Source organism: Danio rerio, chromosome 2, assembly GCF_049306965.1.
Source record: "Danio rerio strain Tuebingen ecotype United States chromosome 2, GRCz12tu, whole genome shotgun sequence".
Taxonomy (NCBI): domain Eukaryota; kingdom Metazoa; phylum Chordata; class Actinopteri; order Cypriniformes; family Danionidae; genus Danio; species Danio rerio.
Genome location: NC_133177.1, coordinates 62,187,501 through 62,213,252, shown reverse-complemented (window position 1 = coordinate 62,213,252; position 25,752 = coordinate 62,187,501). Strand labels below are relative to the sequence as shown.

At 35.4% G+C, this 25,752-nt stretch overlaps 2 protein-coding genes across 8 annotated transcripts in view; both read left to right on the top strand.

Annotated features, from left to right (window-relative positions):
- foxl2b (forkhead box L2b) overlaps positions 1 to 15,829 on the top strand; it is an 86,667-nt gene extending 70,838 nt beyond the window's left edge. For 3 of the 7 annotated variants that reach the window (XM_073911013.1, XM_073911000.1, XM_073910989.1), the window contains 2 exons: positions 13,507 to 13,767; positions 13,852 to 15,829. In XM_073911013.1, coding sequence (XP_073767114.1) covers positions 13,854 to 14,711 — 858 coding nt within the window. In that variant the 5' untranslated portion in view covers positions 13,507 to 13,767; positions 13,852 to 13,853 and the 3' untranslated portion in view covers positions 14,712 to 15,829. 7 annotated transcript variants of the gene reach the window in all.
- On the top strand, positions 4,179 to 12,735 carry LOC100332698 (uncharacterized). Its single transcript, XM_005168112.6, has 10 exons — positions 4,179 to 4,235; positions 5,604 to 5,690; positions 5,787 to 5,927; positions 7,792 to 7,925; positions 8,024 to 8,160; positions 8,245 to 8,338; positions 8,554 to 8,907; positions 9,009 to 9,183; positions 9,266 to 9,393; positions 9,469 to 12,735. The coding sequence occupies exons 2-10, from the start codon at positions 5,609 to 5,611 to the stop codon at positions 9,781 to 9,783; spliced, it is 1,560 nt and encodes a 519-aa protein (XP_005168169.2). The 5' UTR covers positions 4,179 to 4,235; positions 5,604 to 5,608; the 3' UTR covers positions 9,784 to 12,735.
- Positions 15,830 to 25,752: the final 9,923 nt, after the last annotated feature.

Sequence of the window (25,752 nt, the reverse complement as noted above, 5' to 3'; positions counted from 1 at the left end):
ATTAGAATCGAGTCAGAAATTAATAATGCATGAAACAGTGTGATTGCATTGAAATATTTAATGTTTTTTAATGCATGTAATGTTTTATTTTCAGTAACTCTGTTTGTTAACTAAAGAATGTCATGTTAAAATCCTTAAAATATTGTAATAAACGTTTAATAAGCCCCTTTTTGACTCAAATTTGAACATTGAATAGTTTTCTATAGTCAATGCAGATTCATAAGGATGTTCAGTATAGGGAGAGTGGGGATGGCTGCAGCAAGACTAATGCCTCTGTTTTAGGAATGAGCTGTAGTGATGATTAAACCCTTCCTCAATCTGAGAGGAATCAGCCATATGTGACCATTCCTTCAGTACTCATTTTAGGTAAAAAAAAAAAAAGTAATTGATTTAATGTTCAGAATGTTTATTATACAGTTTTTGTGATACATTATTCATTTGCATCATTTAAATCGATGTTTTCTTGGCTTTTACTAGGTATAGCTATCAAGCCTTAAAGCTGTTGTGTCTCCCTACAGCATAGACGGTTTATTCAGATCTGCAACTGTCCCCAATGCCAAAATTAATTTAAAAGCGTGCCATATTACCACTGTACACTTTTAATTTGATCACAGTTCCAATGTAATTTAAATTAATAAAAGAATTCCTTGATTTTTTAATTAATTTCAAAGTTTAGTAAAGCTTCAGTCTAGATTTTCAGTAATTGTATATATTTGTTCAGTTTTTAGGCCTGATATGTGATTGTTGCTTGTTGTTCTAATAGTCTGTACGCTTTCAGAATAAAAAAAGTACTAATAATGTTCATTGAGGAATAGTTTTGTAGTTTTGTAAAAGTTACAAAGCACAGGAAAAGACATCTTATACTGTTCTGTATCTTTTATGGTACATCTGAAATGTAATAATTGTTCTCATATTAACGCTACAAGTGTTGGACAACTCCTTTATTAAATATCTATATAAATAAAAATCACTGGAAAGGCAAAGTGATTTATGAAAAATTCCCATATTAAATCATGAATCATCATTTACAAGCATGTGTTTAAAGAAACTCGTAAACATTAATTATTTAGTTCTATAAAACAAAACAACTGGTAAAACATAAAGCTATAGGTATTGTAAACTACACAAATCATGTGCTTAAAGGTACAACTGCAACGGTACAAATGTGTAATTATTATTCTTTGTCTGTTTTTTACGATGTGGATTTTGGTATTATTTTGATTGTTAAATATTCAGCTAATACAAAAAAAAAAACTCTGATAAAACTTTCTGTCTATCACATTGGTTAAGCTAACCCCCATGAACTATGTCTATATATATATATATATATATATATATATATATATATATATATATATATATATATATCTGTTTGTAAAGGCTAAAAGACTAAATACAAATAAAAAGTAAACATTACATTTTTTGTACTTTTTTTTATTTAAAGAAAAGTTATAAGAGCCTGGAGGTATTCTGTCCCATAAAAACATACTGACCCAGTGACAAGGGGTTTAACATTGTGCCATTTTTCTCTGAGAGTGTATTTATATGGGCAATTTAACAATTTACATTTAGTCTGTTTACCCAGGAAAATTAAATAAAGCCTGATGTTTTAGAATTATTTTTAATATTACATTTTATTGAATGTTGCACCTGTCCCTGCTGTGGGTTGTTGCAACCATCCTGCTTTATTCAAGTTTAAATTCTGCATATAATGTGCACATATTATAGCAATGTGTGTGGGTGTCCAATAGGTTTGGGTTTATTATATTAACATTTTGGGTTTGCACAAATTGTCTCTGAGGAACTGAACGAAAGTGTTGCAGCTGCCCCACATAGTCAAGTGATTAAATTACTTACTAATTAAATTCGGTCAGTAGATACAGTAGAAAAGTCATTTAAATACAGTTTTAATTGTGTTATTTGTAATATTAATTTGTATTTAACATCACTATTTTGATGTTACATTAATTATCAGAGTATTACTATCTGCTTTATTTTGATCTAACACACAATACATTAATTGATAACAAGTATGTCGTTAATACATTTACGAGATTGTGTATTATAAGAAAGCAAACGTATTTAAAGTGCAATGCGAGTGAAAACGCGAGTAAAATGAGCTCGACATCTCCTTTAGTTTCCACTAAACAGCAAAACAAGCCTTTCATTCTGTTCAGTTCCAGAGGCGTGAAGGAGCCGAGAGATGCTGATGACAAACACAACACACAGCTGCTACACCTGTGCGCGCGAGTGTGTGTGTGTGTGTGTGTGTGTGTGTGTGTGTGTGTGTGTGTGTGTGTGTGTGTGTGTCTGTGTCTGTGTGTGTGTGTGTGTGTGAGCGCACGTGAAATAAGATATATTCCGCTTAGACTAAACTGCTTTGAGCTTAGAGATTAATATCTACAATTAGTTATAACTAAACATGTGTAACAATTAATAAAGTAACCCTCCGCTAATGGATAAATGAAAACATTTGATAATAAATCAAAACTGCAGGATAAATCCAGCTGTTTAAAAATGTATGCAATAAATGGTTTATGAAATAAGGTATTGATAATCTACATTCTCGTTTTTATTTAGGTTGAAGGTAAACGGGTTAAACATCGAAATACCCGAATTACCATAAATGAATGCACGTAAACCTAAAAGTCGGCTTGCTATTCTTCATTTTAGTTAGGCTATAATAGACGCATATAATTTCATTAACAAACTCAGCTTTTGGTTTTAAAACCTATTCGTCAAAATAGCTAGATCTTAAATAACAAATGTATGCCTTTATTGACTAATGCAGTTAAGTAATACTGCATCGCGTCACTGCAAATAATGCGGGGTTGTTTTAACCCCAAAATACTCGAGTAATATTTGGATCAACCCAGCTTTTGGGTTAAAAAAGGTGTCATTTCAATTTAATTAAAAAAAAATTAATGCAACGTTTGGGTTTGTCCATATTTTACTCAGCCTTCCCTGGGTTAAAACAACCCATCTTATTTTACAGTGTAATACGATGCAGTAATTATTAATTATATTAGTCAATTAAGGCATTACATTTTTATTTATGATCTAACATTGACGAATGCCTTATAAATTACCCCAACCCAGCATTTTTAGGAATGTAGTTGTGTTATACATTACTATTTAATCAAATACATAACATTGCTCTATACAACAGAGCAATCCCTCTTCAAAAAACAAACAATGCGAGTCTGTTCTGCAAATGCAAAACACACAGCAAAAATTCCAGTGTTAAATATACAGTGTGATTTTTTTGGTGTTGTTCAGTGTTAAAACTGGAGTACATTTTAATCCACGAGTGTGAAAACGCGTATATTTAAGAGTTTTTTTTTTCAGTGTTAAACTTTTAACCCAATATGCAGTGTATTTCTCATCAGTGATGGGAAGTCCATTTTTTTTTTTACTTGAACCGGTTCTTTAGGACAAACAGTGATCAAACCAGTATGTTTTACGAGTCTTGATGATATAATCAATTATATGATATAATAAATTAATTCTCATCAGAAACAGTGAACTATATGCACATGCATATTCTATTAATATTAAATTGTTATTAAATGATCTTATTTTAATAAATCAATGTTTCATAAGATGATAATAGCATTAGCACAAAATAGTCCAAAGAATTAGTTTGGTTCAGACAACGGTCATGAGCTTGAATGTGTTCGGCCGCTTCAGGAGTCACAGCACTTCACGCATGCGCACAGTTTTAGCTCTTAGGTTCTTAAATCGGACGGGTCCGAAAGAAACCGCATTTCGTTCACGTAGCTCTCGGTTCAGTGTACTTGTGATCCAAAACAGCTGCAACCGGTTCTTAACTCGAGAACGAGGTTCGAGAACCGTTGCAGCTGTTTTAGAACCATCAGTACACTGAACGAGAACCTGTTTCTTTAGGATTTTTTAAGCCGATGAAGTGAAGCACGTTCATACGCTGTTCGAGTAACTAAATAATTTAACTTATTTATTTTTTAATCAGAGAAAGTGCCAGGCACGGTTAAAAAGCAAGGATTTTGAAGTAATTTGTGATTAGTGATTAATGGAGACTGTGAACAGTTTCAAACGATTCAGTTGGACTTGATGAACTGATTCACTAGGACGATCCAGGTAAATTGATTGATTCGTTCGCGAATCGGACATCACTATTTCCCACGAGGCTCAGCTCCGCGGCTGTCTTTTCAGTTGGAGATCCCACGGAGGTTGGCTTGGAGGCTCCGAGTTCAGTGGTAAGTTTTAGCCGTTTTTTCTAAAGAAATGTTTGATACAACGATAATAAATACTCTAACGTTATAATTACATTTAGCAAATAGTTTAAATATTTGTAAATGTTTGTGAGAAGTGTCGCACGGCGTCGAAGCTAACGTTAATTCATTTGAGCATGTTGTAAGGCCATTGGCTTATTTCGCACGTGGACCCTAAACATATCGAAAAGATAAGTTAAATGGCTATGATTTTAGATTAATACAGTTTTAATCCTCTCGCGACGAAATATTTAACGTTATGTGTTTTAAAAATTAGTTTGTGACTATCACTGCGGGGTTTCCCGCCGTTGACTGCCCCTGAGGCAGCTGCATTTTGAAAATGCGCGTCCTTTAATGTTACACTTTGGTCGCACTTCGTTTTAAACGGCGAATTACAGCTTTTTTCCTTTTCTCTAACGATCCGTTCAACTGAATAACCCATATAACGTTAAGTTAGTGATGTCCGGCGTTGTGATGAAATATGTGACTCGTCGAAAATTGACCAGGTCGCGCTCTTCAGTAACATTTTCACTCGGGAACGTGCTTGTCTCATGCACGTGACTGTGAACGCGCAGACGTCTAAACCAAGCAAATAGCATCGAGCTGTGCTGTAAAGGATATTTTAAATTCTGGGATTCAGAAAACGGGTTTATGGAAAAACTTTAATGTGATATTTTGTTGTTGTCTGCTGGTAGACTGCTATAACTAAACATGAGTCGAAAAAATCCTATAGTTCATTACAAATGCCAATTACTGAGTTCAAATTACATGTGATACAGGTAGGATTAAGATAGAAGTGTTTTCCCTGTATAAACTTACTATAATGTTTAATAAATTGACATTTTGTGTCAAATTTATTTGTTTTCTAAAACATTGATGACCAGATATCTTTATACAGTTGGATGTCAATTGATTAGAATGTCATTAAAAAGGTGATTAATTTTACTAATACAAAATGTGACACTCAGTAATTAGCTTTTGTAATGAACTGTTTTTTTTTTTCAACTCAAATCTCACAACTAAATATTTAGTTTTAGCAGTCTACCTGCAGACAACAACAAAATATCACGACTACATTAAAATTCTTCCATGAACCTGTTTTCTGAATCCCAGGATTTGAAACATTCTTTACAGCACCGCTCGACGCTATTTGCTTGATTTTTGTGTCTGCGCTTTCACAGTCACATGCATGAACGTCATGCACTTTGCCGAGTGAAAATTTTACTAAACGTCACACACGGGTCACAGTTTTCAACAAGTCACAGATTTCGGCACAACACCGGTTTATCAATGTGTTCTTTTGAATCACACTGTAAGCCTAATCAAACGAAAACTTTTTTTTTTTTTCTTTAGCTACAATGCTCTTCAAAGTCATTTATGGAGGCAAAAAGAAGTTGATTAAGGTAGATGAAGTTGATTACAGCAGTCTAATAAAAGAAGGTAAGTTCTTAAATTATTGACTCCATTTTTGTTTTGACTGTTGCTGCAGGTGGAATGTCTTTTTTCAATTAATGTTATTTCTTTTAATACGTCAAGTCAAGAAGAAATTTTCCATCGAGCAAAAGGATCTGGTTTTGCAAGATGACACCGGTGTGGAGGTAGATAAAGATGTTTTCACTGACGTGCTGGAGGAGAGATCGCGTGATATACTTTGGAGAGTCATTGACCAAGATTCAGGCAAGTTTCTGTATGCAGGGCTTTCTGGTCCCATGCATTCAATGTTTAATAAACCACATCTGTTTGCCTTTTTTTCTAACTTTATAACAGGGCTCGAAATTAACCTTTTTGCTTGGTAGCACCGGTGCTCCTAATTTAGGCGCATCAGCCAAAATTTTGTCGCACCCACCAATTATGAGCACCGTTACTACAAGTTTTATACTAACATATTTATTGCATTTGAAATCAACAGTAATCAAACTAACAAGCAAAAAAAAAATTATTAGATATGCAAGCGTAAGGAAAATATGTCTCAACGAAATCCAGTTATCACAAGAAAATATATTTTTATAACATAACTGAGTGACCAAAAGCATACACGGAGCGATCACTGGCCCTGCACGCACTGCTTGAATGAATCTGTTAATGGTATAACTGTGCTGTTCTCACAAGTGCTGTCTGATATTGCACTGATGCTTTTGACACTTACTGTACCTTATTATATGCATACGTCATGTTAATAGCAATACTGGTCTTTTTAGGAGTAGCGATGTTAGTTTACTCAGTGCAAGCCCGTTTGCGATGTTGTACGTGGTGTTAAATTTGACATATAGCTGCCCCTTGCATGGCGGACAGCATCTGGCGATTTATATGAAGGATTAAACAGAAGCTGTCGTGCTATATGTAGCAAACAGTTACCTGAAAACTCCATCCCACAGACTTTTCATAGCAGACTTGAAGCCAATGGAAGTCTTCTACTCTTGGAAAAGTGTAGATGGTGGATTAACATTTAGCACATAGTCACTAGTAAGATGTGTCATTTATAACTTTAGATGCCATGGTTTCTAAAACAAAATCTGCCAGTGTTATCTTCATTCTCATCTTCAGCGCTTTACAGTTTTTCACGGTAGTAGCTCTCTCATCCGACGCCAGAAGGCAAGGCGCTGACTGAGTGATTGACAGCTGATATTAACCAATCATTCGCATTCAGTGCTAGAGCAGTGGTGGGCCAATAAGAAGAGCGTAAAGGTGGGGCAAGCATTACGGACTTGGCTTTGTTTACTGCAGCAAGTTGACATGACAATTGTTTTAAACCATTTCTGTGTGCTGCGTTTCAAGTGCAGACAAAGAGCTTAGAGATGCATTCTGCGTGAATGTCTCCCGAATCCGTGCATGTGGTGAACATTTTGCAGTAAAAACTGGTCGCACACAACAATTTTAAGCACTCGCAGAATTCCTCCCAAATATATTTTAAGGTTGCATAGATAAAATTTAGGCCGCATATGCGACCAAAATGGTCGCAATTTCGAGCCCTGTTATAATTATTTAAACTGGCCTCATATGTGGCGACAAGCTACAGTTCCATTAAAACGATATGTCAGATAACTTGTGCTTAAATTGTGAAATTGTTTTATCTAAAAATGTGTAAATGCTTAGTTATTCAATCATTCATGACTGAAATGTACTACTAAATTTAATATTTAAAAGTAAATCCTATTACTAAAATCAAATTAATGTATCTTTTTCATATTAATCTTCTGGGTTTTTCCTACATTGTGAAGCCTTATTTCATCAGTTTTGTAAGTGAACTGGCGACTGCACTTGTGACTGAGGGAGCGAGCAGCATCTTAAATACTGTTTTTGCTCTCTCTTGAGTCAAAAACAACTGATAGCCTACTATATTCGCAAGTTTGAAAGACCAATTCCATGTTTTATGTGATGCAAAGTTGTATGCTGAAAATCTCTGACATACCTTTTGGTTTTGTGATGTTAAACATTAAGAAGTTTGGCTTAGGGCAAATCTAATTTTAAAATTGCTTGGCACATCACTAGAATGCAGTACATATAACATGCTTTTTAATATTATTATTACTATTACTTTCAGAATGCACAGTCCTCGATTCTTGTAGCTCCCACTCAGACACACTAGTTCTCACCCCAAACCACACTGAAACTGATGACCGTGCTGGGCCAAGCATGAAGAGACCTCGTTTTGATGAAGCTTTTGAGGCTAAGCAGGTAATTTTTAAATTTCATGATGTACTAGTTGAAGTGTTTGGCAGTTTTTTCACATTTTTTTATTATGCAGACATTTTATCACTTTGTTTTTATTGTAGTTTGTTAGTGAAATTTTGAAAGAAAAGGCTGGTGGACTTGCCGTTTTGGCCGAATATAATGAACATGGAAAACTCACAGATTCAACCCGGCGACAGTTAGTCAACATCGTTGTTGCATACATAACTGAAAAAGAAGGGTAGGTTTCAATCTAAAAATCATTGATACAATTTTTGTAATCAAACTGTTTTAGTGTTTTAACTTATTTTTCTTGTTCTTATAGTCGTGTCCCTTCCAAAGAAACAAAAACACGCTGTGCCTTGGGAATTGTAACTCTTTGCCCATCACTGAAGGATCCATACTCAAGAACTGGATATGTAAGAATTTAAAACTTATTATTATTCTACTGTACCTTATAGAAACATATTTTAGATTTTGTGGAACTATGTTACATTTCTAGTTCCCCTAATTGAATTAAATAAATTTTGTTGTATTCTTCATCAGTATTTTTTTAGTCTAGTGTAGTGACATGATCAGAAATTTTAAATGTTTGCATTTGATCTTATCAGCAGTCATTTTGTTTTTATTTAAGGAACATTTCTATGACCCCAAGAGCAATCAAGGATACATATCATGGCGTCTGAAAACAGTTTCACGCCGAAGCAAAAGCCAGAGCACAAGAAATGCCAGGTCAAGTGCAGCATCGGATGATGAAGGCAACGGAGGACCAACAGCTAACAGAGCCAACTGGAACTATTTGGAAAAGCAGCTCGATGGCGACCAATGCAAAGAAGCCATATCATTTATGAGTCATTGTGCTGACAAGGACCAGATTTTTGAGAAGATGAAATTAACATTCAAGCACAGACAGCAGCTTATTCATGATGCAGAGAAGTCCAGCACAGCTCTTTCAGTTTTTCCAAGATTTCTCGACACAAAGGGATTGGTAAGAGAAAGAGACAGATAATAGTATTTGGTTGAGATAAAATTAGGTAATATGCAAAAAGCATGGTGTGAATTTTTGTTATGTTTGTAATTGTTTTACAGGTTCTTCAAGACTTTGACATCAAATTTGGAACTGAAACCGCTTCCAGACTACTAGAACAATGGGACACTTTAAAGCCAAAGATCATCGCAGAGGCGAAAACGCTTAATTCAAACTTGTACCTAAACAGCCTGCTTGCAGCTGGCACTGGACAGAACCTGGAATGTGAATGGCAAGGTATTAAATGGTTTGTTATTTGTAAGTTTTTGGTTATTGTATTTGTTGTTGATCTACATGCTCTCTTTGTTCTTGCTTGCAGGATGGGACAGTGACATGTCCTGTCTTTTACTACTGGCTTTCCTTTTGCCACCTTCAGCAGGTGGTAGAAACAATTCAACAAAGATCAGCATTAAGGAGGCAATGGATCATGTTGTGCAGTTTCACAAGGTTTGCATGGAAACATTAGTGAGCTGTATTGTAGGTTACTTGTTTGTAAGAAAATCTGTTTTTCACCTGTTTCAGGCTTGTTGCAGTCTAACTGAATATGTTGAGAAGACTGAAGGCCTGCAACCACATCTCCTTGCAGTTGGCTCTGCAAAGAATGCCATTCATGAGTTCTACATTGTTCTGGATGGAAAACTTCTACCATGTCAGGCAAAGTCATCCCTTTCTGCTTTTGACGAACTGTTTAAAGCGTATTTTGTTTTTAGTGTGTCATACCCCCACTCCTTAAATGCAATGTTTACATTTGTTCAGACAACAATCTACAAGATTGGTTGTGGCACAGTTCGTGAAACCCCAAGGGTAAAGGACCTACGAGCCAAACTTCTGAATTAGCTCTCTTGACTGACTGAAAATGTTCCGCTGTTTTGCTTGTAAAGCGGTACATTTAACAATTAATGACCTCATTCGTCATCTAAAACTCATTCATGCTTATTATCCTGGGAAAAAATTGAACTTGAAATGTGCACAGAACAATTGCAAGCATAGCTTCATGACTTATGCCGGATTTCGAAAACACTTGAGTAGTGTTCATAGACATGAATTTCTAGACCAAGCAGAGACTGAAAATCAGACTGAAGATACTGAACCGTCACATTTAAATAATCATAATGAACAACAACCTGAGACACCACTCGGTGATAAAAGGAGGGTGATTGACACTCAAGAAATGTGTGCATCTATTGTTGCTAGATTGCAAAATAGTGGAGTAGCAACCAGTGTTGTAACTTCTGTAATATCGGACATGGAGGAACTGGTCCATGAAATACATTCTGATATTAAAAGTAAAGTAATGAATTTACTTCCAGCAAAGGATTTTGCAACACCATCCTAGGTAGATGACTGTTTTAGTAGTCTGAATAATCCATTCACAAATCTAAACACAGAACACAAATGGAAAAAATATTTCAAAGACAAATGGGCTGTTGTCGATCCTACTGAGATAAAGCTAGGTGTACGATTTGACAGTAGATTGAATCGAGTGACGAGGACTTATGATCAAGTTCCTGTAACTGACAAGTTCATTTACATTCCCTTTTTGAACACATTGCAGTTTATATTTAGGAATTCGGATATATGTAAACATATGACAAGTCCAAGTGCGAGTACATCTGTCTATAAAGATTTTTGTGATGGGGATTATTTTAAAAACCACCCACTTTACAGTAAACATAAAAATGCACTTCAGATACAGTTATACTATGATGATTTTGAATCTGCTAATCCGCTGGGCTCGAAGCAAGGCATTCATAAAATTGGAGTAATTTACTTTATTCTCAGGAACTTTCCACCCAAAATGAATTCAAGCTTAATGAACATACATTTATTGTCATTATTCTATGCACAGGATATTAAAAACTATGGATTTGATGCAATTTTGCGGCCCCTTGTTGAAGATTTAAAAGTCCTTGAAAGTTCTGGCATTCCAGTTCCTTTCTCCAAAGATCCCTTGTTTGGCACTATTGCACAGGTTACTGGCGACAACTTGGGAATGCACACAATTCTTGGTTTTATGGAATCTTTTAGTGCCCTTTACTTTTGTCGGTTCTGTTTAGTAGACAAAAAAACATCTCAGTCTGTTTTCAGTGAAGACGACACTAATATTACATTAAGAAACAAAGCGTTACAAGAACAGCACTATGCAGATTTGGTAGCTGACCCTAGCATTACTTCATCTTTTGGGGTTAAGCGTACATGTCTATTTAATGACTTAAAATACTTTCATATTTGTGACAACTACTCCCCTGATATAATGCACGACATCCTCGAGGGTGTTGGTCAGTATGAAATGAAGTTACTTCTTGAATATCTTTCTGGCATTATACCAAGACAAGACGTATGTAACAGAATCTATTCTTTCAATTATGGCTTTCTTGAAAGAAAAAACCGACCCACTAGATTAAATCTTGAGCAGACAGCTAATTCTATAGGTCTAAATGCCATTCAGACATTCTGTTTAATACGGAACATTCCTCTGATATTTGGAGACCTCATTGAAGAGGAAAATAATTACTGGCGTTTATTACTATTGTTGTTACAGATCATCAACATAGTGTTTTCTCCTGTGATAACAGAAGGCATGACCTACTATCTGAAACATCTAATTTTAGAACATCATAGTCTTTTTAAAGAGCTATATCCACAAAAGTCTTTGATTCCCAAGCATCATTTTATGCTACATTATCCACATTGTATACGCAAAATTGGTCCATTAGTACATGTATGGTCGATGCGTTGTGAAGCGAAACACAAGTTTTTTAAAAACAGCATAAAAAATTTTAAAAACCTCACCAAGTCTTTTGCTATAAAACACCAATATGCAATTGCGTATCATTGGGAAAGTTTACCCGTTAAAAATGTTGAATATGGACCTTTAAAAACTCTAGACCTTGATGATTTGCCATATCGTGACATTATTCTTAAAATGTATCCACATTTTTTGGACCGTGAGATCACAGTAACTTCATGGCTGAAATATTCAGGAACGGAATATCGTCATGATCTACTGGTGTTCAGTAAAATGGAGAAGGACTTACCAATTTTCAGTAAAATATGTGAAATTATTTTCATAGAGGACCAAAACCTTTTGGTAACTAAAGACTTTGAAACACTTGGATTTGTTGAGCATCTTCATGCATACCATGTAAGAGAAAATAACACTTTTGGTTTGTCAAGAGTTGAGGATCTTCCTTTTTTCAGACCATTTGACTTACAGGCATCATATGGATTTGAAGAACCATATTTGTATATTGTTCCAGTGCATTGTTTTGTGCACGAAAATATTTAATTAGCTTGCACTAATTTCTGATTGTTTAGCACATAAGCTGAATGTATTTACAGATTTTATATTGAAGTCAGAATTGTGAGTTTTTAGCTTGTTCTTTTTTTGTGGCAGAAATGAGCTTAGTCCATGGGCACTTTCATGTTTGCACTTTATGAAATAAGTATATGTTGTTTCAGGTAACCTCAGGTTTATGAGTTTTCTACGAGTTACAAAACAACAAGTTATATGATTTCTATGAGTTACAAAAAACGAGTTATGATATTTCTATGAGTTACAAAATGAGTTATATGATATTTCTATGACTTGCAAAACAAAGAGTTTTTAAACAATGGTCTTTTTTATTGCGCATGTGTTAATTCTATTTTCTTGCACTTGTGGAAACAGATTTTCTAAAGTTTGTTAAAAAAAATTGAAATATGTCGTTGCATTTTTAAATGCAGAGTTGAATGTATTGAAAATATTTCTAAAGTTTGATGAACATTTAATAAACAATTTTCAACATATTTGATCACTGTTATCTGTCACACCCACCAATTGATAATTAGGAAATAAAGGTAATATATTGACACTTTGAAGGGTACCACGCACTCCAGTTTGATGTTAAAATAAACTCTTACAGTGTTAAAATGAACACTGAGTAATGTACACATTTTATATATTAACACTTTGAAGGGTAGCAAACACTCTAGTTTGATGTTAGAATAAACTCTTACGGTGTTAAAATGAACACTGAGTAATGTACAAATTTTATACATTAACACTTAGGAGGGTAACAACCACTCCGGTTTGATGTTAAAATAAACTCTTACAGTGTTAAAATGAACACTGAGTAATGTACAAATTTAGTATATTAACACTTTAAAGGGTAACAAACACTAGTTTGATGTAAGAATAAACTCTTACGGTGTTAAAATGAACACTGAGTAATGTACAAATTTTATATATTAACACTTTGGAGGGTAACAACCACTCCGGTTTGATGTTAGAATAAACTCTTATGGTGTTAAAATAAACTCTTTGAGTAATGTACAAATTTTACACTTTAGAAAGTGTTATTTTAACTCCAAAATGGAGGGAGTCATATGTACACCCAAGGAGTGTTAAATTAAACTCAAATTGAGTTAAATGTACACTCATTTTTTTGCTGTGCATAAATTCATGATAATTACGGATTGTTTTGGACTGTTGTAAGGAAAAACATAAACATAAAGTGCTAAATATCTGCGTCTTTCATCGCATTACATGATAAAGTTGTTATTTCGGTGGCAAAATAGAAGAGAGAAGTGACGAAAGCGGAATCTGCGGCTCTCATCATCATCATCATCATCAGTCTGACGACAGCAGAGTTTCGCCTTTCACTGGACGGAAAAAAACTTGCGAGATCTTCCAGAAGAACCTTCGAGTTTAAACGACACCGAGATCTCCAGCGCGCAGTTCGAGCCCTCGCTACGCGGAGCACGAGCTCTTATTCCCGCGGTGTTTCTCCGGTTTATCTCCACTGATGGATCCGCGGTGACCGGAGGAGCTCAAATCAGGTGCGTCGCGCTTTACAGAATAAACCTCTCTGTGTGTGTGTGTGCGTGTTTGTTTTGACGTGTTGTTTGCTTGTGTTTTTAAAGCGATGGCATCTTACCATAGCTTAGATGATGACGCAATGGCTCTCATGGTGCACGACACCAACGCGGTGAAGAAGGAGGACGAGCCGCTCCAGGAGCCGGGCTCCGAGAAGACCGACCCGGCGCAGAAGCCGCCCTACTCATACGTGGCCCTGATCGCCATGGCCATCCGGGAGAGCACCGAGAAGAGGCTCACTCTATCCGGCATCTACCAGTACATCATCACCAAATTCCCATTTTATGAGAAGAATAAAAAAGGCTGGCAGAACAGCATCCGACACAACTTGAGTCTCAACGAGTGCTTCATTAAAGTGCCCCGGGAGGGCGGCGGGGAGCGCAAGGGCAACTACTGGACCCTGGACCCGGCCTGCGAGGATATGTTCGAGAAGGGGAACTACCGAAGGAGGAGGCGGATGAAGCGGCCGTTTCGACCGCCCGCGGCTCACTTCCAAGCTGGGAAGAGTTTGTTTGGGGGCGACGCGTACACCGGGTATCTCCCCGCGCCGAAGTACCTCCAGTCGGGCTTCATGAACAGCAGCTGGCCGCTCCCGCAGCCTCCTCCGCCGGCCATGAGCTACGCGTCCTGCCAGATGCCCAATGGCAACATGGGCGCAATGAAAGCACTGTCGACCCCTTCGTATAACCCGTACAGCCGAATGCAAGCCATGGGGCTGCCGAACATGATGAACTCGTACGGCGGGATGGGTCACCACCAGCAGCCGCAGCACCAGCAGCAGTCGGCGGCTCCGTCCAACAGCGCGGCCGCTCTGCAGTTCACCTGCTCCCGGCAGCCGGCGGAGCTCTACTCGTACTGGGAGCATGAGGCCAAGAGCTCCGCGCTGCACTCGCGGATTGACATTTGAACCTCATTTCGAGGATATTTACGAACTTTGTCTGTCGATCGTTCAAGGTAAACAGGGTAACTTTTTTGTTGCTGGACACAGTGAACATGCACTACACGCAAATTAGCAGTTTTCCGTGCTTTTGTGATTGTTTTATATGTTTTCCTCCGTTTATTTATGCTTTTGAATTGCATTAGGGCATCTTGATGTTTCTTCCAATAAGTTTTAAACTTGACAATTTCCAAAAATGTTGCATTTTAAACTATAAAGTGATGTGTGGGTTGGTGTTGTAGTGCAGGGTTTCTCACAATTCATTCCTGTTGTCCCAACACAAATCGATTAAGTTAACTTAACACTTTTAACAAATGTATGTGGATTTAACATGAACAAATTAAGTTGTTCCAAATGAAATCTCAAGAATTGTGTTGTTTTAGCTAATTTTAATTAAGTAGTTTAAACAAGTAAAAATATATATTTTCCAGTGTTTATTACGCTGAAAAAAATTATTCATAGATGATTCCTTGGATTTACTCAATATTTTTTACGTTAAGTGGTTGTAAACAATTTAATTGTGTTGAATTTAAACAAACAAATTAAGTTGAAACTTATTCAGTTTAATTTGTTTAAATTCAACACAAATAAATTGTTTGCAACAGTTCTGCATGCAACACTTTTTTCAGTGAGAGACTTTGTAATAGGCTAAACTGTAGTATTTTCTGATATTTTACAGTCTTATTTCGTTATATGGTATTTCTAATACATCATATAAATAAAATATACCAAAATGTCAATAAAAGTCCCGTAATGCAATTCACAGCCGTAAATAAAAGGAAAATACAAATATCCAGAAACAGACCTCTGAACAGATTTTACAGAGTACCGTGTAGACCTCAGTGGCTTAATCCTCCGGACTGCAGCGATCACTCGTGTTTAAACTTGTGAAATCATTAAATTCGATTTAAGACGCTAAAAAAATATATATATAAATAAAACTGCTTTGATCGGGAGTTCATGTGTTGTTTTAAACAGAGCGATTGTTTGGGACCATTGTGATTTTGATTCTTTTATTTTTCTTCCACAAATTGGATTGTCAAACCAGCACTTATTTTTATTTGCCTTCAATAAACTGTTTTGATTAAGATTGTCTTTTGGGTGATGAGAAAGAGATTGACAGATAGAGAGAGGATATATGGTTGTTTTAGCATTTTCTAGAGTGCATGCTATTATACAGATTATTAGATGTCACTCTACAAAAAGCTAGTGTGTTTCAGTCAAATATGGACTAATCCAACATTGGTTTATTATTATGTTATTTAAATAATTATTATGCAAAAAAAACTTTAGTGTAATTTCAGCACTTTCGTGCACATTTGAACCAATTGTATTTTACAACCCAGAAGTGTGTACACACCTTTTTACTCTAAACTTGGATGAAAATGACGCGTTTAGGACAGTAAAAAAAGCAAAAGCACGCCTGAAATGATTTCTTTAATCTCCTCCTGCGAACAAACGATTCATCCAGGGAAAATAATCCGCGAAGAAATATAGGTCCCGTTATCTGATGAAGCATCTGTGGACAAATGGATTCAATCATGATGTTTACGTGGAAATTGATAGGTGTAATTAAAAAACATGGTTTAATTTCGGATCAGATTATATAGCTAAGTATTTGTTTTGGTGCTAGCAGATTCAGATAAACAAATAATTCCTTGTGAAATACCTGCAGGGGCCATTTTATTTAGTGTTTAGTAGATGATAAAGTCTTTAATAATTACTGTGAAAATGCTACAATACTAATGTTACCATTTTCACTTGCCTTTCTGTCTTTCTTTCTTTGTTCTTTATTTGTTTATCCTTCCTTTCTTTTTCATTTGTTGTTTATTTCTTTTCTTTCTTTATTCCCATTTTTCTATTTTTCGATCTTTGTTTATTATTTAGTTTTCTATCTATCTATCTATCTATCTATCTATCTATCTATCTATCTATCTATCTATCTATCTATCTATCTATCTATCTATCTATCTATCTATCTATCTATCTATCTATCTATCTATCTATCTATCTATCTATCTATCTATCCTTCTTTCTTGCATTTCTTCTTGTTCCGACCTTTTCATAAACAAAATATTTTCTTATAAAACAGACAAAAGCATTTGTTAGTTTCGCGATAATCGTAATTTTAAATGATTATGGATGCATGAATTTAAATGCAGACATGAATAACGGAGTGAAATCTGAGGAAATGTCCTTTTTTGGCACATGCGCAAATAACACTGGACGTCAAAGCGTTTGTACAGCAGTGCAGTGCAGTGAGTGCTTCAAATAACGGTGTATCAGTCGTGTAAAACAGCGAGGAGTGATTTTAATCAGCAGGTCGAGTGTGAAGGAAACCGTATTATTTTGTTGGTGTGTTTAAACATTCATAAAAGGCGCGTGCGTGCGTGCGTGCGTGCGTGCGTGCGTGTGTGTGTGTGTGTGTGTGTGTGTGTGTGTGTTTGGCCTCAGTCGGAGAGCAGGGGCTGTTTTTCATTCCTTCATACTGAGATCAAGGCCTGAGTGAAACATGTTAAAGCAGCAGCTGAAATCCTGCAGAACTCCTTTATTGTTATTGTGTATTTTCTAATGATCTCTTCAAATGTATCGGCGACCTGCATTTATTTATTTATATATGCATTAGCTATTGTAAATATTAAAAGCATTTCTCTAGCTTGACACTGCTTAAAATGCACATTAATCTGTTTTAGATACATTAAAATATCATAAAAATTATCATTCCAGTCTAAAATCTCTAAAATATAACGTGTGATTAGTTTTTTAACCCAATATCGGGACACGTTTATTAAGCTCACTGTTGAGTTACAGAAAGCTCGTCTATTGTTATTGTTCACATTTTCTAATTATCTGAACTTGCATCTCTTCAAATTTATCAGAATCACACAGTATATTTATTTATTTATTTCTAAATGCATTGGTTATTGCTATTATAATTTGAAAGCAATTCTCTGGCTTGACACTGCTTAAAATGAACATTAATCTGTTCTCAAATACATTAAAATAAACATAAACCTCTGAAGAATAACGTGATTTTTATTTTAACCCAGCATTGGGACAAATATTAACCAATCTAACTTAATATGTTTTGTGTTTTTTAATTAAATTAATAATAATTACAGTGGGCGTCAAGGCAAGAAGGTCGCTGGTTCGAGTCTCGGCTGGGTCAGTTGGCATTTCTGTGTGGATGTAGGCTATAGGGGTACTGAATAAGCTAAATTGGCCGTGGTGTAAACTGCAATGGCATCCGCTGCGTGACACGTATGCTGGATAATTTGGCGGTTCAATCCGCTGTGGCCACCCCTTAATCAAGAGACTAAACCGAAAAGAAAATGAATGAATTAATAATGATTATAATACATTTACATTTTAACCGAACGATTGGGTTTGATATTTGACTCAGCGTTGGGTTAAAATCACTTCTCGTTTTTATTTGAGTATATGTTCGGCATTATTCATGTTTAAATATATTTTATATAGGCTATATATTGCTGTAATAATGTGTGAAAGTTGGAAGATGCTGCTTTATTTTTAAAAGGGGGTAAAGCAACAAAATACACCCACACTCCTAAAAATGCTGGGTTGTTTTAACACAATGCTGGGTCCAACATGAAAAATACACATTCGTAGTGTTAAAAAGTGTAATTTAAATAGAAAGAAAGAAATTAACCATACATTGGTTTACATATTTGACCCATTGGTTTAAAGTAACCCAGCATTCCATAGAGGGTAAATTACTTTTATAATTTACACATCCCCTAAAACTAAACCATCACAATCAGCCTTGATTTAAAAATGTGTTTGTCAGTGTGTCCCTTTTAAATGTTATTAGGTATTATTGATGTTTAATGTGATTTAAATCCAAGTTGTTTGAGATTTGCTCCTGGTTGTTTAATATGTAAATGGGAACTATACATTTTATTTAATTAGTTTTAATTAATTTATTCTGAGCTTAATGAATGGATATATTAAATAAATAAGCGAATATGCACACTCTAAAAATGTTGTGTCGGGTCAAATGTGGACAAATCCTACTGCTGATTCTTTTCTTAATCTTTTCTATAGTATTTAAATTAAATTAAAAAATAATACAATTGGTTGGGTTTGTCCATATATTAACCCAATGGGTTACAACATCTCAGAGTTTTTAGAGATGTAACATTAATTAAAAACCATGTCTTACAGGACATCAGGAACATATTATTCTAATATATATGTTAAATATAAATAGTTTCATAAAAATATATATCCCTGAAAATACTTTGTTTTGGGAAAAATCTTACGAAAATTTTGGATATAAATAACGTTAAATAAAAATATTGAAAAAACTAAATATTGACCCAAAGCACCTTTGATTTAGACTCTTATTGTTGTTGTTTATATTTTCTAATTATCCGAATGTGCATCTCTTCAAATGTATAACAGTTAGACAATGCAGTTATTTATTTATTTATTTTATATGCATTATTAGAATTTTAATGATAATTTTGAGTGCATTTATAACTAAAAATGAACATTGATCTGTTCTCAAAACATTGCAATAATCATAAATCTTTTCACTTCAGTCTAAAAATGATTTATTTTAACCCAACACTGAGATAAATGTTAAACCAATCCAACCGCCTGGCTATTTTATATATTTTCATTGATTTTAATGTATAAGTCATTATAATACATTTATATTATATTTTTAACCGAACGGTTGGGTTATTTGACTCAACGCTGTCATTTGTGTTTGTCGAGTGTATCAGTCGTTATTATTAATGTTTAAATGTCTTCTTCTGCTGTTTGTGTGTCAGGCTGATTGTGTTGAATGGGCAGAAGTAAAGAGGAGCTCCTCTGTATTTACTTCACCTCCAGAATCCATCCGGGAATTGTGCAAAAACTGACGAGAGCAAACCAAAAATGCAATATCAGATCATAATTTACACAAGAGCTGTAAGAGCCGCATTCCTCCGCCGAGGCACTGCGAACACGCGCGCAGCCTGAAAACAAATAATGCTGGGTTGTTTTTATCCAATGGTGTGTCAAATATGAACGAAAAACAAAAAGGTTGGGTTAATTTATCTGATTAAATAGTGCACGTTTCAACTGACGGCTAATTGGGGTTGTTCGTGTTTGACCCAGCAGTGTCTTTTAGACTGTGATGCAAATATTTCCATGAGAAATATCACTACATAGGAGCATATCCAGCCATGTATCTTTATACTTGTTTTAATTTACATTTTTCCTGTCAGTTTGATGTTGAAATACTAGAAAAATCATCTTAAATTGTTAATTACACTCTAAAAATGTTGGATTGTTTTAACAGGGTTGGGTCAAATGTGGACAAAATACAAAAACTTTTTTTTTTAATTAAATATAAATATCACTTTCGGCAAAACGGTGGCTCAGTTGGTAGCACTGTGGCCTCACAGCAAGAAGGTCGCTGGTTCGAGTCCCGGCTGGGCATTCCTGTGTGGAGTTGGCATGTTCTCCTCTTGTTGGCGTGGGTTTCCTCCGGGTGCTCCGGTTTCCCCCACAGTCCAAACACATGCGCTGTACGAGAATTGAGGAACTAAATTGGCCGTAGTGTATCAGTGTGTGTATGGGTGTTTCCCAGTACTGGGTTGCAGCTGGAAGGGCATCCACTGTGTAAAACATATGCTGGTATAGTTGCGGTTCCTTCCGCTGTGGCGACCATTGATGAATAAGGGCACTGAACTGAAGGAAAATGAATGAATGAATGAAATATCACCTTTACCTGATGGGACTGTTCGTTTTTAATCCAGCGTTGGATTAAAACAACCCAGCACATTTTTAAAAGATTGTGATGTAAATATCTTCATAAATATTCCCTATAGTGTCAGAAATAACAGTAATGTGGCAAACATATATATTTTTAATTGTTATAGTTTGATATGAAATTCCCAGTCAAATCACAGATATTTAAATAAAAAGAAATGCTGGGTTGTTTTAACTCAGGATTGGGTCAAATATGGACGAATAGGTTTATTCGTTTTGACCCAGCGTTTGATTAAAACATTCATTCATTCATTTTCCTGTTTATTAACCCGGGGTCGCCACAGCGGAATGAACCGCCTGAATTAAAATAACTCAGCCTATATATTTTTAGATTGGGGTGTAAATATTTTCTCCTGCCTGAAGTAACACTACTGTATTAGTTTATTTATTTGCGTTTTAACAATTTATCTTTTCTGTCCGTTTGATACAGGAATACCAAACACATCACAGAGTATTAATTGGATGTTACACTAAAATATTCGAGGTTGTTTATCCCAGGGTTGAATAAAATATGGACAAAAACATTGGGTTTTTCGTTTTCAAGTACATAAAAACTACACTTTTACACACTTTTACAATTGTTTTTTTTTTTAAACAACCCATTTTTGTTCAGTGATGTAAATGTTTCCTCTATTCAGTAATGTGGAGCACATCTCGCCTATATCTTTATTTGTAATGTAATCTCTTCTGTCAGTTTGACATAGTTATGCTAGAAAAAATCACAGATATTTAACTAGATAAAAATGCTGGGTTGTTTTAAATTAATTAATTAATTTTAAATAATCTGTGTTCAATGAAATAAATTGCGCTTTTTAACTAACGGGTTTGTTAGTTTTTGACCCAGGCACCCAGCCTTGCGCTTAAACAACCCAGCTTTTTTTAATATGATCGTTTTAGATTTAGATTATGATGCGAAATATTTCCACTTGCCAAAAATAACACTATGGAGCAGATCCAGCCATATGCCTTTACATTCAGCCATATGCCTATATTTATTTTTATTATTTACATTTTTAATTCATTATCTTTTCTGTCAGAAATACCAGACAAACTAAAGATCTTTAACTGGAGATGGCACAACAAAAGTGCTGGGTTGTTTTGCATCAAATATGTACAAAAACAAGAACGCGTTGGGTTATTTACCCATATACTCAATTAAATATAAATGGCACTTTTTAATACAAAATGCTGGGTTGAATGCAGCGTTGTTGTAACCCATCGTTGGATCAAATCTGATAAAAGAGAATGAAATGATAAAAAAAGTGTAATTTAAACTTGATTGAAAAAATAACCTGAGGTCGGGGTTTTAGAAGCGCTTAGTCTGAAATCTCTCCAGATGAAGGTCAGATTATCCGCTTTTCTCCTCTGGCCGCTGGATGGCGCTATAAGCTGTAGATCAACAGATCAACTCATTCCTGCTCTAAAACGGCTGGGTTATTTCAAGTTTAGGATAAACTGCAGACGAAACCAACTGCTGCCTTCATTTACTTTTAAGTTTATTATATTTATTTGCAAGCCAAGTTTATTTATAAAGCACATTTCATACGCATCATTTGATCAAGGTGCTTTACATAAACAAGAATAAAAGAAACAGAAAATAAAGCAACTATAAGACTTTAAAAAAAGAAGGAATGCATTTATAATATATATATATATATATATATATATATATATATATATATATATATATATATATATATATATACACTTTATATGTAAATATAAATGATAGTTTTTTTTCTTCAAATTTATGCATGTGTATTTACACTCACCGGCCACTTTATTAGGTACACATAGCAGCAGCTCACTGCATTTCGGCTTGTAGACATGGTCAAGAGGATCTGCTGCAGTTAAAGCGAGCATCAGAATGGGGAAGAAAGGGGATTTAAGAAACTTTGAACGTGGCATGGTTGTTGCTGCCAGACGGGCTGCTCTGAGTATTTCAGAAACTGCTGATCTACTGGGATTTTCACGCACAACCATCTCTAGGGTTTACAGAGAATGCTCCGACAAAGAGGAAATATCCAGTGAGCGGCAGTTCTGTGGGCGCAAATGCCTTGTTGATGAGGCCAGAGGTCAGAGGAGAATGGCCAGACTGGTTCCAGCTGATAGAAAGGCAACAGTAACTCAAATAAGCACTCGCTACAACCGAGCTCTGCAGAAGAGCATCTCTGAACACACAACACGGCCAACCTTGAGGCGGATGGGCTACAGCAGCAGAAGAGCACACCGGGTGCCGCTCCTGTCAGCTAAGAACAGGAAACTGAGGCTACAATTCACACAGACTCACCAAAACTGGACAATAGAAGATTGGAGAAACGTTGCTGCTCTGATGAGTCTCCATTTCTGCTGACACATTCAGATGCTCGGGTCAGAATTTGGCCTCAACAACATGAAAGCATGGATCATCCTGCCTTGTATCAGCGGTTCAGGCTGGTGGTGGTGGTGTAATGGTGTGGGGGAGATTTTCTTTGGGTCCATTAGTGCCAATTGAGCATCAACGCCACAGCCTACCTGAGTATTGCTGCTGACCATGTCCATCCCTTTATGAGCACAGTGTCTCCATCTTCTGATGGCTACTTCCAGCAGGATAACGCAGCATGTCATAAAGCTCAATCATCTCAGACTGGTTTCTTGAACATGACGATGAGTTCACTGTACTCAAATGGCCTCCACAGTCACCAGAGCTCAATCCAATAGAGCAGCTTTGGGATGTGGTGGAACGGGAGATTGGCATCATGGATGTGCAGCCGACAAATCTGCAGCAACTGTGTGATGCTATCATGACAATATGGAGCAAAATCTCTGAGGAATATTTCCAGTAGCTTGTTGAATCTACGCCACAAAGGATTACAGCAGTTCTGAAGGCAAAAGGGTCCAACCCAGTACTAGTAAGGTGTACCTAATAAAGTGGCCGGTGAGTTTATGTTTCTATAGTAAATACACAATGCACACACAAATGATGTACAGTGAATACACAAATGTTTACTTTATATGTGATTAATTGTGCTTAATAACTCAAAAGCACTACAGTGTCCTGCTGCGGCTCTTAAAAACATTAGATCTGATCCAAACACCGGAATAAAGCCTCCATCAGCTCAGTTTAATGTTGAAGAACAGAACTTTAATCAGCACATACAGTAAATCTGCACTCAGACACATTAATAAACAAGAGTTACAAATAAATCACATTTCACTAATCATCACCATCATCCTCATCCTCAATATCTTCATCTGTTTATTATATATATATGTGGAAAATAAGGCATCTCTGTGTATCCAGTGGATTATTGCACTAGTAGAAACAAATATATACACATTTATTCATTAGATACAAAGTAGAAAAGCATCTGATGGGACAAATACTGCACAAGAACTACTTTAACTGCAGTCAGTGTTCTGTATACCGTACAAATACAGTACTAAAGTGCTTTTATTAAAGGTTAAGAGAATAATAAACCAACCTCAAAGTGCAAATGGTTTTACAGTGAGCGGCAGAGCCACTAAAGCAGGGTATTCCAACACTCTAGACAATGCTGGGTTGTTTAAGGCACATGATTGGGTCAAATATTGACAAACCCAATTATTGCTTTAAAACACAGAATTTGAATATAATTAAAACAATGTCAAAATGTTCATATTTGACCCAACATTTGGTTAAAACAACTCGGTAATATCTACAGTTCAGCAGCATCAGTTCTGGATGAAATACAGAGAATAATCTGTAGAATTGTGCATAATTAGATTAATAAACACAAATCTTTAAGGAGGGATTGACAATACATTGTACAGTATTTATTCCAGATCACTCTAAGAGATAACAAAAATGCAGATTTTAACCCAATGTTGGGTCAAATATGGACAAACGATTGGGCTAAGAGTGGAGTTTAAATATAATAAAAAAATTAATCCAATGTTTGGGTTTGTTCATATTTGACTCATTGTTGTGTTGAAATAACCCAGCATTTTCTAGAGTTCAGCAGCATCAGTTCTGGATGAGATGTGGAGAATAAACTGTAGAATTGTGCATAATTAGATTAATAGACACACATCTTTACGATGAGGGGTTGAAAATCACATTTTACAGTATTTAGATCACTCTGTAAGGGATAAAACAGGCTGGGTTTGTTGTTTTAACCCAATGTTGGGTTAAAAGCAGAGTTTAAATATAATTAAAAAAATTAAGCCAATGTTTGGGTTTGTTCATATTTGACCCAATTGTGAGTTAAAATAACCCAGTAATATCTAGAGTTCAGCAGCATCAGTTCTGGATGAAATATGAAAGATAAACTGTTTAATCGTGCATAATTAGATAAATAAACACAGCTAATAATTAACAGGAGGGAAAATAGACATTTACAGTATTTATTATATTCTAGATCACTCTAGAAGAGATAAAAAGGCTGGGCTTTAACCCAATGATTGGGTTTAAATATAATTAAAACAATTAATTTAATGTTTGGGTTTGTTCATATTTGACCCAATTTTGAGTTAAATAACCCAGTTCAGCAGCAGCAGTTCTGGATGAAATATGGAAGGTAAACTGTATAATCGTGCATAATTAGATCAATAACACAGCTAATATTTAACAGGAGGGAAAATAAACATTTTACAGTATTTATTCTAGATCACTCTATAATGGATAAAACAGGCTGGGTTTGTTGTTTTAACCCAGTGTTGGGTTAAATGTGGAATTTAAATATAATTAAAAAAATGTATTGAATGTTTGGGTTTGTTCATATTTGACCCAATTGTGAGTTAAAATAACCCAGTAATATCTAGAGTTCTGCAGCAGCAGTTCTGGATGAAATATGGAAGGTAAACTGTATAATTGTGCATAATTAGATAAATAAACACAGCTAATATTTAACAGAAGGGATGGAAAATAATTGGGCTAAAAATAATCCGATGTTTGGGTTTGTTCATATTGACCCCAACGTTGGGTGTAAACAAGCCAGTATTTTCTAGAGTTCACCAGCATCAGTTCTGGATGAAATGTGGAAAATAAACTGTATAATTGTGCATAATTACACAGCAGCAAAATAAACACTGCTAATCTTTTACAGGAGGGATTGAAAATATGGATTTTACAGTACTTGATCACTATATTCTAGATTATAGATCACTGTAGAAGGGATAAAAATGCTGGGTTCTAAATCAATGTTGGGTTGAGTATGGACACCCAATGCTTGGGTTAAAAAGTGGAATTTAAATTTTAAAAGTGTAT